The sequence below is a fragment of the Delphinapterus leucas genome, chromosome 1 (genome assembly GCF_059928025.1).
Source record: "Delphinapterus leucas isolate spDelLeu-1000000601 "Yukka" chromosome 1, BTC_Dleu_Yukka2, whole genome shotgun sequence".
NCBI lineage: Eukaryota > Metazoa > Chordata > Mammalia > Artiodactyla > Monodontidae > Delphinapterus > Delphinapterus leucas.
This window is the reverse complement of record NC_143129.1, coordinates 153283279-153310405: the sequence shown is the minus strand read 5'-3', so window position 1 is coordinate 153310405 and position 27127 is coordinate 153283279. Positions and strand designations below refer to the sequence as shown.

Below are 27127 nucleotides of genomic sequence, written 5' to 3'. Positions count from 1 at the left end.
AGTTGAAGACATTTCTGATACCATATACAAAAATCAACTCAAAATGGAACATAGAAGTAGAAGAGCTAAAACTATAAAACTCATAGAAGAAAACATAGGAGTAAATCTTCATGTTGTTGTGCTAGGCAATGTTTCCTTAGAAATGTTATCAAGAAAACAAGCAACAAAGAAAAAAATAAACTGTACTTCATCAAAACTAAAAACTTTTGTGCTTCAAAGGGTATGACCGATAAAGTGAAAAGATAGTCCACAAAGTGTAAGAATATGTTTGCAAATCATAAACGTGATAAGAGACTACTATCTAGAATAAATAAAGAAAACTTACAGCTCAGCAATAAAAAGACAGCCCAACTTAAAAATGGGCAAAGGATATGACTAGTCATTTCTCCAAAGAAGATATATAAATGACCAATAAGCACATGAAAAGATGCTCAATAGCATTAGTCATCAGAGAATTGCAAATCAAAATCAACCATAATGAAATACTTCTTTACTCCCACTAGGATGCCAATAATAAAAAAGATAGATAATAACAATTGTTGGCAAGCACGCAGAGAAATTTAAAAATCCTTATACATTGCTGGGGGGATTATAAAATGGTGTAGCCACTTTGGAAAATAGTTTGGCAGTTCCTCAAAAAGTTAAACATAGAGTTATCATATGACCCAGCAATTCTATTCCCAAAAGAAATGAAAACATATGTCCACACAGAAGTTTGTACATGAATGTTCATCGCAGCATTATTCTTAACCAAAAGGGAAACTACACAAAAGTCCAACAACTAAGGAATGGATAAACAAAATGTAGTATATACATACAATGGAGTAGTATTCAGCCACAACAAGGAATGGAGTACTGATGTGTGCAACAACACAGATGAACCTTGAAAAATTATGCTAAGTGAAAGAAGCCAGTCACAAAAGATTACATGTTATATGATTCCATTTATTTGAAATGTCCAGAACAGGCATAGAGACAGAAATTAGTGGTTGCTTAGGGTTAGAGGGGATGATAGGATTGGGTAGTGCTATTAAAGGGTATAGAGTTTCTTTTTTTATTTTTTAAGATTTATTATTTATTTATTTATTTTATTTATTTTTGGCTGTGTCGGGTCCTAGTTGCGGCACGGGGGATCTTCGTTGAGGCATATGGGATCTTTCCTTGCGGCGTGAGGGCTCTTCGTTGTGGTGCGCAGGCTTCTCTCTAGCTGTGGCGTGCAGGTTTTCTTCTCTACTTGTGGCGTGCAGGCTCCAGGGTGCGTGGGCTCTGTAGTTGCGGCACACGGGTTCCAGAGAGCATGGGCTCTGTAGTTTGCAGCACGCAGGCTCTCTAGTTGAGGTGCACAACCTCAGCAGTTGTGGCTTGCAGGCTTAGTTGCCCCACAGCATGTGGGATCTTAGTTCCCTGACCAGGGATCAAACCCACGTCCCCTGCATTGTAAGGCAGATTCTTTACCACTGGACCATCAGGGAAGTCCCCTAGGGTTTCTTTTAAGATGATAAAAATGTTCTAAAATTGACTGTGGTGATGGCTACCCATATCTGTGAATATACACCTTAAATGGGTGAGTTGTATGGTATGTGAATTATATCTTACCAAAAGTGTTAAGCAAAAGTGGAAGGGAGGGAGGGAGGGAGGGAGGGAGGGAGGGAGGGAGGAAGGAAGGAAGGAAGGAAGGAAGGAAGGAAGGAAGGAAGGAAGGAAGGAAAGAAGGAAGGAAGGAAGGAAGGAAGGAAGTCTACTAAGAGAGCCCCCCAGTTCCAAAATACTAAGTCTCTTCAGGGACACTGCCAACACTCTCACCTTCAAGGCCTCATCAAGCAGCCTTGGCTTCAGAGCAGAAGGAAGGTTCCTTACTAAAACCTCCCAGCAATGCTAACTTGTCTTGATGGTTTGCTAAATGACATAATTATCACATGGCTATATAACTGCAGTAAGTTAAAATCCAACTCCTTCTCATTTTTTCAGTTCTAATCTCTAAGTGAATAGGTAATGGGGAGAAAGCGCTAAAAAAACCACTCACTACTAACTAAAGTTCTAAATAAAACTACACTAAAATACTACAAGTAAAAACGTAAGATTTTGGATAAGTAACTTCTTTTGTTGCTAATTATCCTGATGATATATTAATAATATTTGCAAGGGACAACACAAGAGGTGACAATCTACAAACTTCTGCAATAATCATTCCCATAATGTATCAAAGAAACATTAATAAAGCAGATTCAACAAGGCTATATTTGATCTTTAAAACCCACATAATACATCTGATTTTAATGTCACATAAATATAATGTGCTACGTTAGCAACATATGGTGTTTATGAAATTAAGCAGATTTACCAACACAGAGAAAAGTAACAGCAGGAAGTACATGACATTTAGCATCAAGGTTATCACCGGAGCATCTCTTGATACTCCCCCTTGCCCAATGTTGACAGTAAATGAACAAGTATAGTGGCCAAGACCTAAAAAGGGCATGGTAACTAGGCTCAGACTCCTCAGTCATGACAGTCACCCCATCTGGTAAGCCACCTAGACAGGAAGAGATGCTAGCCAAGAATCTAGACTGGAAATTAGTGGAGGGAGACAGTGAATATCAGTTGTTATCTGGAGACTAGCTGTAGTGGAAGAGGTTGTAATTCATCTGCTAATCTCACTCTTGTAAATTCCCCACATTTTATAAGAGACCAAACAGAATGTTGGAGAATTTGTTTCCACATGGGGTGAAATTACTATATGAAATGAATCCAAGAGGCACAAGGAATACAGTGACCAGATACTCTCTTTGAGACCAAGGCATTCATTCCTCTAACTGCCAGGAGAGTTGGCTGCTAGTAGCTCACAGCCAAGTCCTCCTCCACAAACTGCCCTCAACCAAAGTATCATGGGTTGCGTTCTCTGAAAGCACACACTGAGAGGGAATTTGGGATGCAAGATGCTTATTAGAAATCAATACCTGTGAAGGAAAGGCAACAGAAGCAGGACCGAGAAGAGGAAGAAGTCAAACTGTAATGCAGGCCTGACAACCAGGTACAGTTCCCTGGAGCAAGAACTGCCTGTCAAAAATAGCTAGACCTTTATACCCGCACCTTCCTCAGCCGTTTGCAAGCTGCCCCTAGAAGACTGTGACCTCAGGTGAAGCAGCTCTCTGTAGCTGAGGCAGACCCTGAACCAGCTGACAGTTGAAAGCCATCTGCTTAAAGCACCTTCTGCAACTGGGAAGGAGAACTGTGTAGTTCCATCTCTTCCACAGAAAGAAACTACGCCACCCAAGGTTACGACGTCAGGTCAGCCCACATCTAACTCCAGACAGCTCTGAAGTGTCATCCAAGCTCCAGAGTTCCCAAAAGGACTGACTAAAGTCTCTGTTGCAACTGCATCGGTTCAATCTCTCTGCCCTCCTAATCTTGCTTCCCTCGCTCCATTACAAGTATTGTTCCTCAATAAACCTTCTGCAGGCAAATCTCCATCTCAGAGTCTATTTCCCAGGAAACATAACCTAAAAAATCTGATTCCATAGGAAAATTCGATAAAGAGGTAGCTATGATCTACTCTATTCAGTAACCTCACAGGATATTATTTCAGCTAGTGCAAATCATTAAAACTTAGCTGTCTATGGCACAATAATGTCAAGCCATCATTCTGTTAAAACAAAAAAAAAGGAACTTAGCAGCATTTAGATAAGTAGCAAAACAGAATATATAAAAGATGACAAAATGGAAATATTCAGTAGAAATAGCAAATAGTAGATCTGTGTTAACCTATAAGAAAATAAAGTAACTATCCTATTCATAACCTGAAATGGGTAGAATAAAAATGGTTAATGAATCACATCCACCCATATTATACATATCAAGGCTCAAAGGCAATAGAGGAACTTACTGCAGGATTTTTATCAAATAAGGCAGATTCTTCTGCATAAATTAGTGGTTCCTGAACTTATTTGAGTTACGGATCCCTTTGAGTATCAAATGAAAGTTATACACTGTCTTCTCTGCAAAATGTCCATATGCATTTGTAAAATCTGAAAATAATTTCAGGAGTTCCTGGATCCCTGAAAGCCATTTACAGGCGCCAGGTTAAGAACCCCTAAAATAAATCACGTTTATAAAGGTAAAATGACATCTGTCCAACACATGTTAACTTAAAAGACAAAGATGCTGACCAAAATGCAGCTGAATAAATCATATTGTCTTTAACTTATTTTAATTACATTATTATATAAGGAATATGTAAATAGGTTCTCACTATAAAATAATTAAAACAATACAGATTACATTTCCGCTTGGTCATCCCTATTCCCCTTTCTCTTCACAGAGATTATTTATAAGTTTGATGTAAATCCTTTCAGACTTTTCCAGTGCTTTTTCAAAAACGTACTACCTATTAAAATGTGGAGAACCATTTTGGACACACTATGTTAAGAACTAGCATTTAAAAAGCACAAAGGACGATGTTGGCTGTGGGTTTGTCATATACGGCCTTCATTATGTTGAGGAAAGTTCCATCTATGACTACTTTCTGGAGGGTTTTTATCATAAATGGGTGCTGAATTTTGTCGAAAGCTTTCTCTGCATCTATTGAGATGATCATATGGTTTTTCTCCTTCAATTTGTTAATACGGTGTATCACATTGATTGATTTGCGTATATTGAAGAATCCTTGCATTCCTGGAATAAACCCCACTTGATCATGGTGTATGATCCTTTTAATGTGCTGTTGGATTCTATTTGCTAGTATATTGTTGAGGATTTTTGCATCGATGTTCATCAGTGATATTGGCCTGTAGTTTTCTTTCTTTGCGACATCCTTGTCTGGTTTTGGTATCAGGGTGATGGTGGCCTCATAGAATGAGTTTGGGAGTGTTCCTCCCTCTGCTATATTTTGGAAGAGTTTGAGAAGGATAGGTGTTCGCTCTTCTCTAAATGTTTGATAGAATTTGCCTGTGAAGCCATCTGGTCCTGGGCTTTTGTTTGTTGGAAGATTTTTAATCACAGGTTCAATTTCAGTGCTTGTGATTGGTCTGTTCATATTTTCTATTTCTTCCTGATTCAGTCTTGGCAGGTTGTGCATTTCTAAGAATTTGTCCATTTCTTCCAGGTTGTCCATTTTATTGGCATAGAGTTGCTTGTAGTAATCTCTCATGATTTTTTGTATTTCTGCAGTCATTTGTTACTTCTCCTTTTTCATTTCTTATTCTATTGATTTGAGTCTTCTCCCTTTTTTTCTTGATGAGTCTGGCTAATGGTATATCAATTTTGTTTATCTTCTCAAAGAACCAGCTTTTAGTTTTATTAATCTTTGCTATCGTTTCCTTCATTCCTTTTTCATTTATTTCTGATCTGATCTTTATGATTTCTTTCCTTCTGTTAACTTTGGGGGTTTTTTGTTCTTCTTTCTCTAATTGCTTTAGGTGCAAGGTTAGGTTGTTTATTCGAGATGTTTCCTGTTTCTTAAGGTAGGATTGTATTGCTATAAACTTCCCTCTTAGAACTGCTTTTGCTGCATCCCATAGGTTTTGGGTCGTCGTATCTCCATTGTCATTTGTTTCTATGTATTTTTTGATTTCCTCTTTGATTTCTTCAGCGATTACTTCATTATTAAGTAGTGTATTGTTTAGCCTCCATGTGTTTTTTTTGTTTTTTTTTCCTCGGGACGCGGGCCTCTCACCACTACAGCCTCTCCCGCTGCGGAGCACAGGCTCCGGACGCGCAGGCCCAGCGGCCACGGCCCACGGGCCCACCCGCTCCGTGGCACACGGGATCCTCCCGGACCGGGGCACGAACTCGAATTCCCTGCATTGGCAGGCGGACTCCCAACCACTGCGCCACCAGGGAAGCCCATGTGTTTGTATTTTTTACAGATCTTTTCCTGTAATTGATATCTAGTCTCATAGCATTGTGGTCAGAAAAGATACTTGATACAATTTCAATTTTCTTAAATTTAACAAGGCTTGATTTGTGACCCAAGATATGATCTATCCTGGAGAATGTTCCATGAGCACTTGAGAAAAATGTGTATTCTGTTGTTTTTGGATGGAATGTCCTATAAATATCAATTAAGTCCATCTTGTTTAATGTATCATTTAAAGCTTGTGTCTCCTTATTCATTTTCATTTTGGATGATCAGTCCATTGGTGAAAGTGGGGTGATAAAGTCACCTCGTATGAATGTGTTACTGTCGATTTCCCCTTTTTTGGAAAAACTGAAAGCATATCCACTAAGATCAGGAACAAGACAAGGTTGCCCACTCTCATCACTCTTATTCAACAGAGTTTTGGAAGTTTTAGCCACAGCAATCAGAGAAGAAAAGGAAATAAAAGGAATCCAAATCGGAAAAGAAGAAGTAAAGCTGTCACTGTTTGCAGACGACATGATACTATACATAGAGAATCCTAAAGATTCTACCAGAATCTTTCTGCTACCAGAAATCTTCTGCTACCAGAAAACTACTAGAGCTAATCAATGAATTTGGTAAAGTAGCAGGATACAAAATTAATGCACAGAAATCTCTGGCATTCCTATACACTAATGATGAAAAATCTGAAAGTGAAATCAAGAAAACACTCCCATTTACCACTGCAACAAAAAGAATAAAATATCTAGGAATAAACCTACCTAAGGAGACAAAAGACCTGTATGCAAAAAATTATAATACACTGATGAAAGAAATTAAAGATGATACAAATAGATGGAGAGATATACCATGTTCTTGGATTGGAAGAATCAACATCGTGAAAATGACTCTACTACCCAAAGCAATCTACAGATTCCATGCAATCCCTATCAAACTACCACTGGCATTTTTCACACAACTAGAACAAAAAATTTCACGATTTGTATGGAAACACAAAAGACCCCGAATAGCCAAAGCATTCTTGAGAAAGAAAAATGGAGCTGGAGGAATCAGGCTCCCTGACTTCACACTATACTACAAAGCTACAGTAATCAAGACAGTATGGTTCTGGCACAAAAATAGAAAGATAGATCAATGGAACAGGATAGAAAGCCCAGAGATAAACCCACGCACATATGGTCACCTTATCTTTGATAAAGGAGGCAGGAATGTATAGTGGAGAAAGGACAGCCTCTTCAATAAGTGGTGCTGGGAAAACTGGACAGGTCCATGTAAAAGTATGAGATTAGAACACTCCCTAACACCATAAACAAAAATAAGCTCAAAATGGATTAAAGACCTAAATATAAGGCCAGAAACTATCAAACTCTTAGAGGAAAACATAGGCAGAACACTCTATGACATAAATTACAGCAAGATCCTTTTTGACCCACTTCCTAGAGAAATGGAAATAAAAACAAAAATAAACAAATGGGACCTAATGAAACTTAAAAGCTTTTGCACAGCAGAGGAAACCATAAACAAGACGAAAAGACAACCCTCAGAATGGGAGAAAATATTTGCAACTGACAAAGGATTAATCTCCAAAATTTACAAGCAGCACATGCAGCTCAATAACAAAAAAAAAACAACCCAATCCAAAAATGGGCAGAAGATATAAATAGACATTTCTCCAAAGAAGATATACAGATTGCCAACAAACACATGAAAGAATGCTCAACATCATTAATCATTAGAGAAATGCAAATCAAAACTACAATGAGGTATCATCTCACACCGGCCAGAATGGCCATCATCAAAAAATCTAGAAACAATAAACGCTGGAGAGCGTGTGGAGAAAAGGGAACACTCTTGCACTGCTGGTGGGAATGTGAATTGGTACAGCCACTATGGAGAACAGTATGGAGGTTCCTTAAAAAACTAAAAATAGAACTACCATATGACCCAGCAATCCCACTACTGGGCATATACCCTGAGAAAACCATAATTCAAAAAGAGTCATGTACCAAAATGTTCATTGCAGCTCTATTTACTATAGCCAGGAGATAGATGGAAACAACCTAAGTGTCCATCATCGGATGAATGGATAAAGAAGATGTGACACATATATACAATGGAATAATACTCAGCCATAAAAAGAAATGAAATTGAGTTATTTGTAGTGAGGTGGATGGATCTAGAGGCTGTCATACAGAGTGAAGTAAGTCAGAAAGAGAAAGAAAAATACTGTATGCTAACACATATATATGGAATATAAGAAAAAAAAATTGTCATGAAGAACCTAGGGGTAAGACAGGAATAAAGACACAGACCTACTAGAGAATGGACTTGAGGATATGTGGAGGGGGAAGGGTAAGCTGGGACAAAGTGAGTGAGTGGCATGTACATATATACACTACCAAACGTAAAATAGATAGCTAGTGGGAAGCAGCCGCATAGCACAGGGAGATTAGCTCGGTGCTTTGTGACCACCTAGAGGGGTGGGATAGGGAGGGTGGGAGGGAGGGAGACGCAAGAGGTAAGAGATATGGGAATATATGTATATGTATAACTGATTCACTTTGTTATAAAGCAGAAACTAACACACCATTGTAAAGCAATTATACTCCAATAAAGATGTAAAAAAAATGTTTTAAATAAATAAAAAATAAAATAAAATAATAAAGAAATAAAAAGAACAAAGGATAGGGACTTCCCTGGTGGTGCAGTGGTTAAGAATCTGCTACTAATGCAGGGAACACGGGTTCAAGCCCTGGTCCGGGAAGATCCCACATGCCACAGAGCAACTAAGCCCGTGTGCCACAACTACTGAGCCCGTGCACCACAACTACTGAAGCCCACACTCCTTGGGCCCATGCTCTGCAACAAGAGAAGCCACCGCAATGAGAAGCCCGCGCACCGCAACAAAGAGCAGCCCCTGCTCGCCGCAACTAGAGAAAGCCCATGCACAGCAACGAAGACCCAACACAGCCAAAATTAAATTAATAAAATAAATTTATTTTTAAAAATTACTCAAATAAATAAATAAAAAGAACAATGGATAGATATTAGTGGTTTTCCTAATAGCAAATGCAGTGCTGCTAAGATTAATGACTTTTTCATATAATGCTTTCCTATAACCACTCTATCCATTTTTTTCAATTTGACCCACAAGTTCCAAATCTGGTTTGGAAAAAACTAGTGTATAAATCAATCGATAGAGCAATTCAATCAACATCTACTAAGCATATTCCATGTAAATCACTGTGCTAAGTACTATGGAATACTGGATCCCAAACATTTAAACCTGGAGAGTCAAAGAAACAGATTCCTGAGCCCCATTCCAATTTTAGTCAACTAGAATTTACAAGGGTGGAGTCCCAGAATGTATTTCACCAAAGTTCCTCAAGTGACGTGAGTAAAATATAAAGCAGCAGTGTTGGGAATCACTATTATGAAAATCATAGAAATTAAAAAGATAATGGTTTCAATTCATTTCCACAAAGACCTCTTAAAAGTCCATTATGAATTCTACTAGGTATTGTACTGGATGCTGAATATATTGTAGGATACAGTCCTTGCCCTAGAAGTGCTTACAGACTGGAAGAGAAAATCATACCTAATAATAAATAATTATAACACAAGCTGAAAGTAGAAAGTGCTGTCTGTCCCCTAACTAAAATGTACGCTCCATGAAAGCGGGAACTCTCTTTTATTCACTGCCATATCTCCAAGCATCTAGACAAGAGCCTAACACATAATATGTACTTAATAAACAATTGCTGAATAATGCATAGGACTAAAATGGAAGGTTTAATTTCAACTAAGTAGATAAGGAAAAGGCACTTTTAAGAACAGATGTATAGACTATTAAGAGGCAGGGAAGGTTAAAACAAAGAGAATTAATATTCATAGTACTACGCTACAATGTGTAAGAAATTCCAAGTTGACTTTGAATACATTATCTCATTTAACTATGATATAAACATTCTGAGATGGTGTCTCCATTTTAGAGATAAAGAAACTGAGGCACAGAAGGGTTAAGTAACTTGTCATCCAAGGTTACACAGCTAGAAAGTAGCAGAACTGAAATTTGAACCCCAGTCTCTAATAATAAGGCTTAGGAATTTAGACCTCATTTCCTAAGAAAAAGAATGTCTTTGAAGTTTTTTTTTTCCTATTTGGAATATTTGCTTTTTTAATAACAGCTTTATTGTGATGTAATTCATATATCACAAAACTCACTCTTTTAAAGTGTACAATTCAGTGGTATTTAGTATATTCACAGATTTGTGCAATCATCACCGTTATCTAATATTAGAACATTTCATCACCCAAAAAGGAAACCCCATACCCATTAGCAATTACTTTCCCTACCGCCAGGTCCTGAAAACCACGAATCTACTTTCTGTCTTTAGGATTTGCCTATTCTGGACATTTCATATAAACTGAATCATATGACATGTAGCCTTTTTTAAAACATTTTTTCTTGTGGTAAAATATAAACAAGATGTACTCTTTACCCATTTTAAGCGTACAGCTCAGTGGCATTAAGTACATTCACACTGCTGTGCAACCATCACCATTATCCATCTCTAGAACTTTTTCTTTTTTTTAATAAATTTATTTTATTTTATTTATTTTTGGCTGCACTGGGTCTTCGCTGCTGCACACAGGCTTTCTCTAGTTGCGGCGAGCAGGGGCTACTCTTCATTGCAGTGTGCGGACTTCTCATTGCGGTGTCTTCTCTTGTTGTGAAGCACAGGCTCTAGGTGCGCGGGCTTCAGTAGTTGTGGCACGCAGGCTCAGTAGTTGTGGCTCGCGGGCTCTAAAACGCAGGCTCAGTAGTTTTGGCACATGGGCTTAGCTGCTCCGCAGCATGTGGGATCTTCCCGGACCAGGAATCAAACTTGTGTCCCCTGCATTGGCAGGCGGATTCTTAACCACTGCACCACCAGGGAAGTCCCTAGAACTTTTTCATTAACCCATAATAAAACTCTGTGTACCCCTTAAATAATAACTTTCCATTCCCCTCTCCCCCCAGCCTCTGGTAACCTCTATTTTACTTTCTGTCTCTTATGAATTTGCCTATTTTAGGTAGCTCGTATAAGTGGAATCATATAATTTTTGACCTTTTGTGTCTGGCTTACTTCACTTAGCATAATGTCCTCAAGGTTCATCCATGTTGTACCAAGTGTCAGAATTTCCTTCCTTTTTAAGGCTGAATAATAGTAAATTGTATGTATATACTAAATTTTGTCTATCCATTCATCTGTCGTTGGACACTTGGGTTGCTTGCACCTTTTGGCAATTGTGACTACTGCTGCTATAATGTGGGTGTACAAATATCTGTTCGAGTTCCTGCTTTCAATTCTTTTGGCCACAGACCCAGAAGCGGAATTGCTGGATCCAGTAATTTTATGTTTAGTTTTTTGAGGAACTACCATAACATTTTCCACAGAAGCTGCACCATTTTATATTCCCATTAGTGATGCACAAGGGTTCCAATTTCACCATATCCTTACCAAAACTTGTTATTTTCTGGGGTTTTTTTCTTTATAACAGTCATCCTAATGGATATGATGTCCCATTGTGGTTTTTTGCATTTTCCTAATAATTAGTGAGTGATGTTGAGCATCTTTTCACGTGCTTATTGGCCATTTGCATATCTTCCTTGTAGAAGTGTTTATTCAAGTCCTTTGACCATTTTTTAATCAGGTTGTTTGCTTTTTGTTGTTGAGTTGTAGGAGTTCTTTACATATTCTGAACATTAATCCCTTATCAGACATATTCACTTTGAGTGGCTATTAGGGTATCCATTTAGAAATATCTAGCAGGCAACTATACATGCTGATCTTGAATTCAAGAGGGAGAAAAAATGATGTACACTTAACAGTCATAGTATTTGCACAGTAACATTTATAAAGTACTTTCATGTATATTAGTTTTTTTAGAATCTCACAAAAATCCTAACACTTGTTCAGATGAGAAATCTCAGGCAGATCTCTGGACTACAAATCCCAAGATTAAGATTATTTGGAAGTGCTTCAGGGATCAAAGGGAAGAAGCTGGCCAAGCTGCCTGGGTTTTGGGCCCTATCCCAATTCCCCAAACATCTCAAATTTTTCTGCTGCAAAAACTGGAATATTATGTAAGATTTCATCTGAAAATAAGTAGAGTTGCTTGAAACAAATTTGAAACCATTACATTATATGATACTAACTTATGTTCTTAAAATAGTTATTGAAGCTGTAGAAATAAATAAGATTGCTTAATTAGAAAACTTGGGGCAAGAAGGTAATCCTACTTTTGTGGGGTAAGAGAATAAAGAAGGAAGGTAGAAGGAAAACCAGAATGGTGAAGTAAAACAAAAATCTAGGAAGAAACGTTTCAACAGGAAGGTTCAGAAGACTACAGAAAATGCTACACAGAGGTCATAAAGGATGAGGACTGGAAAAAGGATACCGTGTCTGGCAATCATGAGGTCATTGGTGACCTTTAAGAGATCAATTTTAATATAGTGAGCAAAAGCAAAAGTCAGATTGAAAAGGCTTCAGAGGTGGCAAGAAAGTTAAAGAAGGAAAGGTAACAAGTATGGAATACTCTCAACAATTTTGATACAAGAATAATAGTGAATGAATATTTACGTAATACCTGATAAGTGCTAGGTCCTGTTCTAAATACTTAACATGTTAATTAATTTATACTCAAAACAATTCTTTTTGAGTATAAAACAAATGGACCATCATTCTGGTCCATTTATAGTTGAGGAAACTGAGATATAGTGAGGAGCCAGAATTCTGAGGCTACCTGCTGCATAGTCCCTGCATATATGTGATAATATATAATATAATCACATATATATCATATGTCATATTATATAATATATAATGTGTAATAATATAATATGTAGTAGATAAATGCAAATATACATGACAGTAAAGAGTATAATAATATTGAGAGTATAATCTATAAAAAACTGAATCACTGTATTGTACACCTGAAACAATATAAAATTCTAAATCATCTATATTTAATTAAAAATAAAAATAATAATATAATATTGAGTGAGAGAAGAGATTAGCAAAAGTATTTTTTCACAAGAACCATAACATGGGGAAGGATTTTATACCACTGACATCAATGTATGTTGGTGATGCTCGACAGTCATGTCCGTTTACCAGGTGTTGATAGATTTAAGCAAAATAAAAACAGGCTGACTTCCTGAATGTATTAACATGGCAGGCTTGCATTCAATAAAACCATGAATGAATAGGAAAAAATGTAATTATCTCCAAAGGCTTTCAAAGGCATAATACATTCTCCTGTTGCTTACAGAATGCAAGATAATGAATGGATGGATGGACCAAAATCTATTTTACTGATTAGCTCTATCATATTTGTACCTTAAAAAAGCAACAATTTTTTTAAAAAAGAAAAAAAGGATCCTATGAAGATAAAACAAAGCTATTCTAAAGACAGAAATCTATAAAATTTATTCTGAAAAAAAAGAATATCTGCAGTATTTTTGTCATCTTCCTGCCTGCCAATGTTACCCCTTTGAATCAACTATGGGCTAGAGTATTATAGGGCAGAGAAATGCCAATATAGAAAGAATTTCATGAAGGGTCAATCTAACTTGTAAGCAATAAATAGTGTTTTCAATCTAATATTGCAATATTAGACATAATTTTTTAATTTCTTATAATTAAAATATTAAAATAGAGCAATTTATCCAGCTGTCCTCATTTCTCTAATCACTTTCTACCCTTTGCCTCCACAGTAACTACCTCTATTATTACAGAACACTGTGTTAAGTGCTGTTTTAACATGTATCCTATACTAAACTGTATACTCCTTAAATACAGAATTTATATTCTATTTTGCACAGAATATTTAAAAATGTTAAATATAAGTTTTATAAATGAATGGAGGAATGAACAAACATGAATAAAATTATATGTTGGCATTACATTTATACAAGTGTCTTTTGATGGTAAGAATTTATACACTTTTGCATAAGACCTTTCCAAAACACAGACACACATTTTAAGTAGTAAGAGAATAATTTTCCTTGAGATCCATTAATAAGCCTAAAGATAGATAAAAGAAAATAGACTGAAGTAGAAAAGAAGGTTGACGTAGTCCATAGCATTTGTGTAATAAATATTACATAATGTTTTGACTGCCTATGATAAGTTTAAAAACACTGACAACACTAATAAAGGTGATCATTTTTCTAGAACAGTGTTTTCAAACCTTGGCTGCACATAAAACAACCAAGGAACTTTTTAAAAATTCTGAAGTTCAGTCCTTATTCTCAACAAATTCTTATTTAATTAATTCGGGGTGAGTCCTTGGCACTATTTTTTTAAAAATCTCCCCAGGTGATTTTAATGTGAAGCCAAGATTGGAACCCACCACTCTTTCCTTTAAAATCAATTTGTGAGGCATAATTTACATTCAATAAAATATACCAATTTTAAGTACACAATTAAGTTTTGACAAATGAATACAGCCATGTAACCACTACCATAATCACAACATAGAACATTTCCATTACCCAAAAAAGTTTCCTCATGCCCCACTGATTTACTTTCTGTCACTATAGCTTAAGGCTTTCTAAAATTTCATGTATATGGAATTGTATTGTATGTTCTCTTTTTGGTCTGGCTTCTTTTATTTAGCATAATGCTTTTAAGAATCATCCATGTTTTAGGCCATCAGTTTGTTCTTTTTTATTGCTGAATAGTATTCCACTATATGCATATACAACAATTTCTTTATCTATTCACCCATTTCATAGACATATGGGTTGTTTCCTGTTTAGGGCTATTCTGAATAAAGCTGTTGTGAATATTCAAGTACAAATCTTTATATGAACATATGTTTTCATTTCTTTAAAGTAAATACCTAGTAATAGATTGCTGAATCTTATGATTAAGAGTATGATTAATTTTATAAGAAACTGTTCTCCGGGAATTCCCTGGTGGCGCAGTGGTTAAGAATCCGCCTACCAATGCAAGGGACACGGGTTCGATCCCTGCTCTGGGAAGATCCCACATGCCACAGAGTAACTAAGCCCTTGTGCCACAACTACTGAGCCTGCACCCTAGAGCCTGTGAGTCACAACTACTGAAGCCCACACGCCTATAGCCGGTGCTCCTGCAACCAGAGAAAAGCCCGCGCGCAGCAACAAAGACCCAATGCAGCCAAATAATAAAATAAATAAAATTTTTTTAAAAAAGAAAGAAACTGTTTTCCACAGTGGCTGTATCATTTTGCATTCCCACCAGCAATGTAAGAGAGTTCTAGTTGCTCCACATCCTTGTCAGTACTTGGCAGTATCAGTCTTTTATTTTACACATTCTAGTGTGTGTATAGTACTTCCTTAGGTTTTAATTTGCATTTCCCTAAGGACTAAATAAATATAAAAACAACTGTTCTTAAGGTAAGAAAACCACTAGGTAGAGGGTACTTCATCTTTTGATTCAACAATGTATTTTTAAAGAAGGTAACTATGTTATACTGCCTTGCTTACCACATTCATCACTCCATTATAATGAGAAAGAAGCAAATGACCGAAAAAGCTTTTCAAAAGCAGGTTTCAGAGAATTTCTTAGGGTCAAGTACCCACTCAGTTTACAACTTCCCACCTACATACAGATGGCAATATAATGCAGTTCTAGAAGCATAGGCTTTAGTGCCCAACTTGGGTTTGTATTCTAAGGTAGGGAAAAACAAAGTATTTTGGAATGATTTCTACTCAAAATAAGTAAACAATTATTTACTGAGCTTTACACAAAACAAGTGGCTAAATGTTCAGTGAATGAATCAAGAACTAGTTAATAATAACCTTCAATGGTATTTTTTAATCTATATATGTTTTAAAAATCAAAAACATGCAGAAATTACATCTTTATTTTATTTATATATCTTGCCAGTATATCTCCTAGGCTCCAGTTACATATAAATCAAGGAAGAGAGATTTCCATACTACATAAATATTTTTTAAATTATACAACAGTTTACTCATTCATTCAATAAGCATGTACTGAGTACCAATTTACAGCATATCACATTATACATTCTAAGAGGGAGGACAATTTTTCTCAATACTGAGAACCAAAAATTAATCAGTTGGCTACATGTGATTATGAAAAGTATCAGAGTAATTTAGCATATGATAATATAATGCTAAAGCTAATGTTAAAATGAGTGTGATTTCCTTGGCATACCCGCTCCATGACAGGCTAAAAGTGGCCAAGAAGCATGCTGCCTATATGAGGGAAGAAATAACCCTATAAATAAACCACAAGGTAGAAAATTCACATAAAAGTAATCTGGAATAGACTGCAGTCTATTTCTAATATCAAACACAATTCCGAACCATATTAACTTGGGGTTTGGAAAAAGGTTAAGACATGGTTCATGTGCTTTCAGGGTTACCTATTTCTTTTTGTTTTATATCTTTATTTTATTTCTTTACAAATTAAAGATGCATTGAAAAATAAACCAATAAAGAGAAATAAGAGGTCCAGAGCAGGGGTATCCCAGGCTGGGAGCAGGTGAGACTGGCCACCATCAAGGCTAGCCCTTGTCCTGTCCCAGCCAGTTTGGGCTGGAAGATAACTGTCAGCCACTCTGTCAATACCAAAGCCCAAGTGGTGTCCAGGCAGGAGAGACCTGCTCCAGGCACCTCTGCCTCTCTCCTCAAGAACCCCCAGCTTGGAGAAGCAGTGTTTCCAGTAGGAGCTCAGAGTGGGAAATGGGCTGGCTCTGTGAGGTACTGCAAGTTGATGATCAGACTCCCTACAGAACCATTCAGTGTTGGGGCCTCTCCAGCTGGAAAGAAGGCTGGTATCTCTCCCAGATCTTAATTTATTTTGTAACTCAGTTCCCAGACTTATTCATCTCTGACAATGCATCTCTATCCATGGGGTGATCACCAATCATTGCAGGAGAGAGAAAGAAGAGTGGAAGCAGAGAGGGAAAGCTAATCAACCACTCTGATGTTGCTGCTGACTTCCAGGCCCAAGAAGGACGGATCATTTTTCTCTCCACCACCTATGGTCTATACCCCAGCTCTTGTGCATGTGTATGTTTTATCCCTAATAGAGGAAGCTGTTGCTATCACAGAGCTAAATTAGCAGGCCCTCCCCCTGTAGTAATCCTGGGATCCCCACTCCTTCCTGCCTGCCCCTCTCTTCTTGAAGGCTCGTCCAAAGGGGCACATAAAATTGCCAGGGTCTGAGTGCCTCCAAACTCCCCAACACCAAATCACATAAAGTGAACTGAGAAACTACATGCATTACCACAGGAAAAGCAAGATAAAGTGATGGGATTAGGGGCACCTTCCATCAGTAGGACATGACAGAGTGGTAGGATACTTCAGCCTAGAAAAGAAAGTATCTCCTTAAACTTCCCCCTCCCAGCAAAGAGACTGAGGTCAGCTTACATGACTTATAAGATATGCAACTGTCCAGATTTCTCTGCTCTCCTGGGGTACTTTCTGGAAGCTGGCCTAGGACCCTATTCTGTTTACCCACTTACTCTAGCTCAGTAGCTGCTGAACTTCCTTGTACATATGACAGAGAAAGTCCATGCAAGGTGCCCCTCAGCTCAGGCTCTTGTTTTCCACCAGGATGAGCTTGTACAGCATCTCCAGTTTGTCCTCCTGTTTCTCCATGATAAGCTTCAAGCACTGCGATCTTTATGCCCTTAAGCTATCAGCGAGGTCTCATACCTTCTTGTACAGTGGACGATGCAGAACTGGCAGAACACTCAAGCCACTGGTGATCTGACTGAAGGAGGAGATGCTGAAGAGGCTCTGGACAACTGAGGGTTACCTATTTCTATACACGAGTTATAAATGCTATGCATGAAAAAATCCCACAGTAATCTGTTCATCCATGCATGTACCCTGAGTGCTATATTGCACAGTCATCATTTTTTATAAAGAAGGATGACAGGTTTAACCTTTAAATGACCACTAATTTGTCAAAAAAGTCCCACATGTGTTAAAAATATTAAATAATCATCATGCAAATTGAATCAATTAAATTGAAATAATGCTTACCTAATAATGTGAATTTGGTGATTTCTAATTTAAGCTATATCCAACATATAAAAGTTTAAAATTCACATGAAACTCTGTTATGCAACAAAAAACAAGCATGAGAAGCTGTTATGAGTTGAATTGTGTCCTCCAAAATTGGTATGTTGAAGTCCTAACCCCCAGTACCTCAGAACGTGATGTATTTTTTGGAAATAGGGTCGTTGCACATGTAATTAGGTAAAATGAGCTCATACTGGAGCAGTGTAGGCCCCTAATCCAATAATCCATGTCCTTATAAAATGGCCATGTGAAGATAGAGATACATAGGAAGAACGCCTGTGACAAAGAAGGCAGAGATTGGAGTTATGCAGTTGTATACCAAGGAATGCCAAAGACTCCTGGCAAACCACCAGAAGCTAGCAAGAGGCAAGGAAGGATTTCCCCATTGGTTTCAGAGGGAGCATGACCCTGCTGATACCTTGATTTCAGGCTTCCAGCCTCCAGAACTGTGAGACAGTAAATTTCTGTTGTTTTAAGCCACCCAGTTTGTGGCAGTTTGTTACAGCAGCCATAGGAAACTACTACAGCATTTTCAGTATTTCTCTTATACGTTAATTTACTGACATATTAACATCTTGATTTTTAAAAATTATTTTCTAAAATAATACAGTAAATGTGACTTTTGGGGGTATAGCGGTATACATTTTAACACGTGTGTGTATATATATAGCCATCAACCATAGGATACTGACGGTTAATGTCTTGATTTTTTTTTAATATTTTATTTATTTATTTATTTATTTATCTATCTGGCTGCACCAGGTCTTAGTTGCAGCACGCGGGACTTTTAGTTGTGGCATGCGGATCTTCTTGGTTGTGGCATGCGGGGTCTTTAGTTGTGGCATGTAGGATCTAGTTCCCTGACCAGGGATCGAACCTAGGCCCCCTGCACTGGGGACACAGAGTCTTAGTCACTGGACCACCAGGGAAGTCTCAGTGTCTTGATTTTTAATGGCCATTACTGAAACAAGAGCAAAGAAATTGTTTCACATAGGCTTAAGTAAATTTCCGGCCCTTTCACTTCAAAATTTAGACTTTGTATTCACATTCAATAATACATTTTTTTAATTCCTAAAATAAAGATAACCTCTAAAAGTCCACTATCTTTAGTGTATTCATTATCTTTAAAATCTAAAGCTCTATTCCTTGAGAAAGTCACTTTCAATAAGAATTCATCTGAAGTTTTGAAGAAACTGATAAATCACCATTCTTCACATAAAACAGTCAACGTAAAAGATACACACTGTTGCAACGTTCATACCACTTACTGTTATCAGTTTATTATATGCGCAAGTATGGAGTTTTCCCCATGTCTTCTAACACTGCACTCATTATAAAAATTCATGTCTCTCTCTCTTAGTTTTAGAATACTGAGAAGTCTGTTTTTAAACTTCTAAACATTCACTATTCAACAAACTTTTTTTTACCAAAGTATACTTAATTTACAATGTTATGTTAGTTTCAAGTGTACAGCAAAGCAATTCAGTTATACACACGAACATATATATTCTTTTTCATATTCTCTTCCATTATAGGTTATTACAAGATACTGTATATAGTTCCCTGTGCTATTACAGGAGGTCCTCGTTGTCTACCAACTTTATATACGGTAGTCTGTAATGTTAACCCCAAACTCCTAATTTATCTCTCCCCCCAACCCCCACTATCCCTTTTGGTAACCGTAAGTTTGTTTTCTATGTCTGTGAGTCTATTTCAGTTTTGTAAATAAGTTCATTTGTATCATTTTTTCAGATTCCACATATAAGTGAAATCATATGATATTTGTCTTTCTCTGTCTGACTTACTTCACTTAGTATGATAATCTCTAGGTCCATCCATGTTGCTGCAAATGGCATTATTTCATTCTTTTTTATGGCTGAGTAATATTCCATTGTATATATGTACCACACCTTTATTCATTCCTCTGTCAATGGACATTTAGGTTGCTTCCCTGTCTTGGCTATTGTAAAAGGTGCTGCTATGGACACTGGGTGCATGTATCTTTTCATATTAGAGTTCTCTCTGGATATATGCCCAGGAGTGGGATTGCTGGATCATATGGCAGCTCTGTTTTTAGTTTTTTAAGGAACCTCCATACTGTTCTCCATAGTGGCGGCACCAATTTACATTCCCACCAATAGTGTAAGAGGGTCCCTTTCTCTTCAGAGCCTCTCCAGCATTTATTATTTGTAGACTTTTTAATTATGGCCATTCTGACTGGTGTGAGGTGATACCTCATTGTAGCTTTCATTTGCATTTCTCTAATAATTACCGATATTGAGCATCTTTTCATGTGCCTGTTGGCCATCTGTATGTTGTCTTTGGAGAAATGTTTATTTAGGTCTTCTGCCCATTTTTTGACTGGGCTTTTTGTTTTTTTGATATTGAGCTGTTTGTATATTTTGGAAATTAACAAACATTTACTAAATATTAAGATGTGTGTGTGAGGCACTGTGGTGGAGGAGGAAGGAGAGACTTCATTGATCAAAAAAAATAAGTAAAAGAGCAATGTGATTTTAAAACTTGGTAAGTTTCTACTCTAAAAAATGTTACCACTTATCCTTAAAGGTATGCAGCTGCTTTCCCTGCTGGAATATCTCACATAAAAGTAAGTCATTTTTCCCCACATGGAAATTTTATTATGATTTTATATCTATTCTAACTTACACACATGCTATAAAGCTTTTTAGATGAGGATATCTTTTGTTCCCCTAAATAATAGAGATTAAAAACAAATTATATATAAAAATCAATACCTGTAATACTTGTTACTGCTGTATTTCACAAAAGTTTGTACTATAGAAAAATTTCATAGATGTTTATTGATAATATATACATGCTCATAATTATAAACTTACTAGTTAACGTTTAAGCTATGGATAACTTCCTGAAATGGGCCTTTTTATTATTATCAACTTTGTAATTACACTTCTTCCACATAAAGTAGTACTTAGCATTGTGGCTCTAGTCTTGAAGACTATATCCACATACAAATTATGTGTTTATTAGAAAACATGTAGGCTAAAAATATGGGGCTCAACTGTCAGAATCTATGATAATTTCTGGATATCTATATAATTAAGAAATACCAGCACTGAAGGACCCTGTGTGCCTTTATCCAATTTTTGAAAATCTAAATACTCAAATAAATATAATATTTCTGCACACAAGAGAAAAACTGTTAATGCTTCTTTTCCCTCAATCAATTCAGATTTCCCTGAGAAGACACAAACCTCCTTTAAGTTTTACCAAACACAGAGAAATCCATTTAAAATATGATGGATAGCAAAAAAGGGTCAACATCTTAAAATCATTAGTAAATTATAGTTGTACCATTCTTATCACATCTGCAGATTCCTGAGTGAGTATTTTCCCAAGGTTTATACTACCACTATTTCCATGGGCCTCTTAAACAGGTTAAAAATGCAGATGCTTAAAACACCTGAACTCTATTACCCTCATAATCCTGAGAGATCAGAAAAGTCTATTCACAGAGCTTCAAACTTACAGGCGTCCATGAAAACACTAATTTACAATTTTCCCCTTTTAAAAGGAACAATACTTCTGATTCAGTACTGTCATGGAAAAGAAATGTATCCTTTGAGCATAACAACCTAGTCCTCCCATTTGCTTACATCAAGCTGGGAAAGTTTTAGTTCTGATACCAAATCTGATGTTTTCTACAGAGCATTTGCTTTTCAACCAGGCCATGACTCCCTATTACCAGATTCCATGTGGAAAGTAATCAGAAGTTACCGAATTTAATATACCTACACTTTGTACAAGTTTTTGTTGTTGTCTAATTTTTTTTCCTTCAAATTTTGTGTTGTGCTGTTCTCTTTATTTTTAAATTTATTTATTTATTTTAAGGTATTCTTGTTTTCCTTATTTAAATACCCTTATGAATCTTTTCTTTAAAAGATGTTGTTATAGAAATACCCTAACATCCCTTCCTTCCTAAAGTATCAGCCTTTAGTAACTTCCCAATTCTGAGGTTACAACTATGGCTTGGACACAGTAAGGAAATATGTAGAATTTTTATTAATACCACTGAGTAATTATATTGAGTTTGAAGTGAAGTTATAAAGTGAAGAACATGATTACCATCTTGCTACATACAAATCACTTTTTCACTCATCTCTTGGCAATACTTTTATAAAACCTATCATCTAGATTAAGTCACATACTCACATTTTAGGTTTAACAGATGAGGGATGGGTCTCTGACTTTACATATTAAAAGATGGTTCATGCCAAGATACAGAACTCAGAATGATAGAGAATGGAATATCCTTCTCTTCCACACTTACTAGCATAAATTAAAGTCAGAAAAATAAAGATTACACAGCTCATGGTTCTCAAATAGCATTACTTAAAAGTGATTAATTCATTCTCCTACCTTCATCTATGAAATCCAAAGTAAGAGTCAGAAAATATGCTTATATATGTCCTTTCTCCAGTCCCAAAAACTATCATACAAGAGCTCATCACCCTAATAAGCATGCCAACTATCTTATTATAAAAGAAAAATATCTGATTTAAACATGACCTGGATCACCCACAAAATCTGATTTCATTTGTAACTTGACATTATAGTCACTTTCAAAATATATACCTCTTTAAACCTCTTCCTCTCTCTCATCTGCCTTCCCAAAGTTTGAAAATTCTTTCAAACCCAATATTTCTTACTATAAAATGACCACTTAAATTGACACTTTTCAATTCAAAATATTTTAAACAAGAATCTTAAAAGTTAACTGATAGAAACTCATACAAAGAATAAGGTCTACAAATGAATAAAGAAATGCCTATATTCATTTTCATGTTTTCAGTATTAAAGCTGTACACCTTAATTATCTGATTATTCAATTAATTATTTCAAAAATACACACAAACACACAAAGGACTAGCCTCAAATAAACAAAACTTTCTCAACTTACTGTCACTATATTCTGACACAGGATAAATTCAGATAAATTTACACTTCACATTTGCAAAACAAATTGTGGTATATGTTGTTTTAAAAAGAAACACAGGGTTCAGTGACTCTCAATAATCAGAAGTAGACTACCTTATATGAAACACCACAATGTACTACTCTTAAAATGAAAAGAAAATTTCAAATATGTCAGTTTTACCTGGGGAGAAGACAGCTAGATGTCTAGGGTTCCTGTGTATGTGTGTTCCTGTGCTTGTTTAATTCTAAAAACAACCTCTCTCCAACTCCTTTCAAAAATCAATATTTTTTCAATAAATATGAGCATATACTGTACAATAAAATGCATAAAGATAAGATGCACTTCCAAAATGCTATAACAGTCCAAATAGAAAAAAAAATCAGTGTTTTAATTTCCCACATAGCAAGTCAATGTTAAACAATGTCATTTTTTTCCCTTTCTTCCTAACCATTCCACAAATCAGGACTACTGTATTTGTATATTTAATAAGATGAACAAACTGACTAGAAGCTCTGGAGGAGTACAAGAGAAAGAAATCCTTTTCATTTTCCCACAAACAAAAAGATAAAACAAAAGCAAATATGAAGACTTGTTAAATGAGAAGCATTTGAAAAACCCAATGTGACCAGCTTTTGATTTACCCCAGTCTGACAAGGAAGATAGACCCCACCCCCACTCCAGATTGTGCCTTTTTTTTTCCTTGGGTGGGAGTGTGGAAAAGAGAAGCTGTCACATTTCCATCTTCGGTTATTGTTAAGTCCACAGCCTAGATTCCCAAGTATCACTGGTCCAGGGGGGGAAATATTAAAGCAGGTAATTAAAATTGTCTGAAATGCACAGTATTTTGTTGATTTTTTCCATTTTTAAAGTTAATTATACCCAGCTTCAATCTGCGAAGACTAGATTGACAGCCTGTCCCTCAAACATTCCCTGCAAGACCGCTTGCTCCAGATTCACTAACAATTCTCTCCTCTCTAAACTTAAATTAGAAAAACGCATTTCAGAAATTATTACATCCAGAAAGCCATACCTCCCCATCCTTCTTGCCTTGGCCTGGGGTGTAGAACGAAGAGTAAAAAAGAGATCTATTCGCTCTTCAAACAAAAAGAAAAGCGGGCACTGGGCTGGTGGAGGAAAGAGCAGCAGTGGACCTGAACGAAATGTTAAGAAAAGTTTTTTATGTGACTAGTTTGTCCTTTCACCGGAGAACAGGAGTTGGGCAGAAAGCCGGGGTCTTGGCCCTGGGCTTGTGCAAAGAGAAGGCACCTGCGGAAGAGGAAGCCGGGGACCCGAGAGGAGTCAAGCGAGCACCTACCGACTTGCAGCACATTCTCCACGGAGCCGCTGTCCAGCAGACGGATGCCCCGGCGGAACGGTAGCCCCTCGCCACCACCGCCACCGGCGGCTCCTGCCCCTGAGCCCAGTCCCGGGGACGCCCCCGCCGCGCCGGTCCCGGGGGCGGAGCCGGCCGGAGCGGCGGCCCCGGGGGGTGGCGGCGGCCCCTCCTCGGCCGGCGAAGCCCCCGCGGCGCCACCAGCCGAGCCGGCGCCAGGGCCGCCGCGGTACTGGAAGCTGGAGTACATGCAGATCTCCCGCTCATTCCGCGGAAAGGACCAGTAGACGATGCGGCGCTGCACGGGCTCCGGGATCCGCTCGAAGCGCTCCTCCACCCGCTCGTACGCCCACTTTTCCGCAACCGTCTTGGCGGCACAGTCCAGCAAGGACTCGGGCTGCAGGTGGGGGCGGGCCCCCAGGGGCAGGCAGCTGCCGCCGACGCCCCCCACCCCGCCGCCGGCCGCCCCGGGCGAACCGCGAGGGTGGTGAGCCTGTGGACTGGGCCACGAGCACAGGCGCTTGGCCGGAGAGACCGGCGGTGGCGAGAGCAGCTCCTCTCGCTCACCTCCTTCCGCCATTGCTGGGGACTGACTGATTGACTGAGGCGGCGGCAGCGGCAGCGGCAGCAGCGGCGGCTGCACCGGCTGCTGCGGAGACCCTGGCCACGGCCACGCGCCCCGCGCAAGCGCCCAGCTGCGGCGCCGGGGGGGGGGGAGGGCGGGGCGAGCAAACCCGCGAGCCTGCCGGCCTGAGTGTGGAGCCTAGGCCGGTCCGGTGCGCGCTCCGCGAGGGCCGACGGGGGCGGACTGAGGAAGAGAGAGAGGCGGCGCGCGCCGTCCGGGCCGCCACGAGCGCGAGGAGGGACGGGAGCGAGCGCGGGCCGGCGGCGCGCGCCAGGCGCAGACGGCCCAGAACGCGCACCGAGCGCTCGCCCTGGGCCGACCTCAACCTAGAGGCCAGCCAAGGGCGAGGAGCGCCGGACCCTCGCCAGCTCGCTCACCTCCAACCCACCTGCCGCCTGGAGGGAGAGGAGTGGACTGTGAGGCCAAGTGCAACGGCCGGGCGCGAGCCACGCGAGGAGCCGCTGTGAAGTGCTAGGCTTGCGGAGCGGAGGAAGAGAGAAAACTCAAAATCGGGGTCCTCTGTAGATTGACCAGACGCGCGACTGTCACAGCGGAGCGAAAGATCTGGCAGAAAGACGCTAGGAAGACACTAGGAAAAAACCGGGAAGTTCCAGTGATGAAAACTCTCCTCACACCACAGCAATGTAGAATAAAGTCGGCGGTCCCCTCCGGAGCCGGGCAAAGTCGCACCAGCCCCCGACTGGACAATGGGGCGCCAAGATCTCACCGCCACGGCGGCTGCAGCCTCCGTGGATATTAAAGGGTTTTAACACCTTGCATCCTAGGGGGGAAAAAAAACTTTTCTGTGTGATTTCTGGTGGAGTTCTCTGATCCCCTGCCTCCAGTCTAAATTAGGTCTTTTATGTTTTCCTCACTTGGCTCAGTCTTTCTACACCTTCATGTTAATTATAACAAGTTGCACACATATTTTTATATATTTGTGTAATGTCTGACTGCCCAACTGACTGTAAACACTATGAAAGCAAAGATCATGTCTATTTTCTTCTCGATAATTTATCCTCTGCTTGACATACAGCAACTTCACCACTAACTCCTCAATAAACAAAACTGAGTTGTAAGCAACGGTATGTTGCTCAGTCAGGAAAATTTATTATTTCAGATTTGCTGACAAACTAATCTCTAAAACGTTAAAATATTCCAACAACTGTCTTGAGAGTTCCTTCAGTTGCGTTCTCCCTTCAAAATGAAAGAGTTCTAGAGTGTAGTATAAAATAAGGATAAGGGAGTAAATTACTGGAGATGGACATGGGCCAAAGTAGTTTGCTTCTGCTGTAATCTCAGAATTAAAGAGCATAGGCAGTAGAGTCAGAATTGGGTGTAAATCACCCCTGCTACTTGTGTGATGCTAATCATGACTCAAGTCATTTGTAAAAGTGAGCTAGTAATAATGTCTATACGTATAATTTATTAGAAGTAATTCAAATCTAGTGCTTATTCAGTGTAGTAGATAATAAATATGTTTACATCTGTTAATTGATTTATATCTGTAAATATCTAAATGGATTATTGTGAAGTAGCATAATCCCTACTGCCCCTTAAATCTGGTACCACAATTATAGACTTTCATGGCACCCAATCTTTTCTTTCCTAGAACTTATCAGAGTTTATCTGTGGCATGAGTATCCCTTTAATGCCTTTCTCTCTGATCAGATTATGAGCTACGTAAGGGCAGAAAATATTTCTATATAAAGGCCTGTCCCAACACTCACCATACTGCATGCACATGGAAGATGCTCAAAAAACATTTGCTGGGCTTCCCTGGTGGCGCAGTGGTTGAGACTCCGCCTGCCAATTCAGGGGACAGGGTTCGTGCCCCGGTCCGGGAAGATCCCACATGCCGCGGAGTGGCTGGGCCCGTGAGCCATGGCCGCTGAGCCTGCGTGTCCGGAGCCTGTGCTCCGCAACGGGAGAGGCCACAACAGTGAGAGGCCCGCGTACCGCCAAAAAAAAACATTTGCTTTCTGAATCAATGAATACATTACTCTGATTTACTCAACTGCTGGAAAATATAGTTAATAGAGGTTGGGATATATGAAGAAATGTTACTAAATATATTTACTAAGAGTCAAGTTTGATTCTTACAAGTTTGATTTAACTAGGTGATTTTTCCTTATTTGGAAGACATTAAACTTTATAGAAAAGCACAAAGAATAGCACAATCTATGCCCATATACTCACCACTCAGAATTAATAATTATTACTTAATATATCAGAAGTCCACTTTAACCACCTCCATA

The 27127-nt window shown here is 38.5% G+C and overlaps 1 protein-coding gene across 1 annotated transcript in view; it reads right to left on the bottom strand.

The window, feature by feature from the left end:
* Positions 1-24973, bottom strand: part of ZSWIM5 (zinc finger SWIM-type containing 5) — a 256500-nt gene extending 231527 nt beyond the window's left edge. Inside the window, exon 1 of the mRNA XM_022575556.3 lies at positions 24227-24973. Coding sequence (XP_022431264.1) covers positions 24227-24824 — 598 coding nt within the window. The 5' untranslated portion in view covers positions 24825-24973. The remainder of the gene's footprint in view (positions 1-24226) is intronic.
* Positions 24974-27127: the final 2154 nt, after the last annotated feature.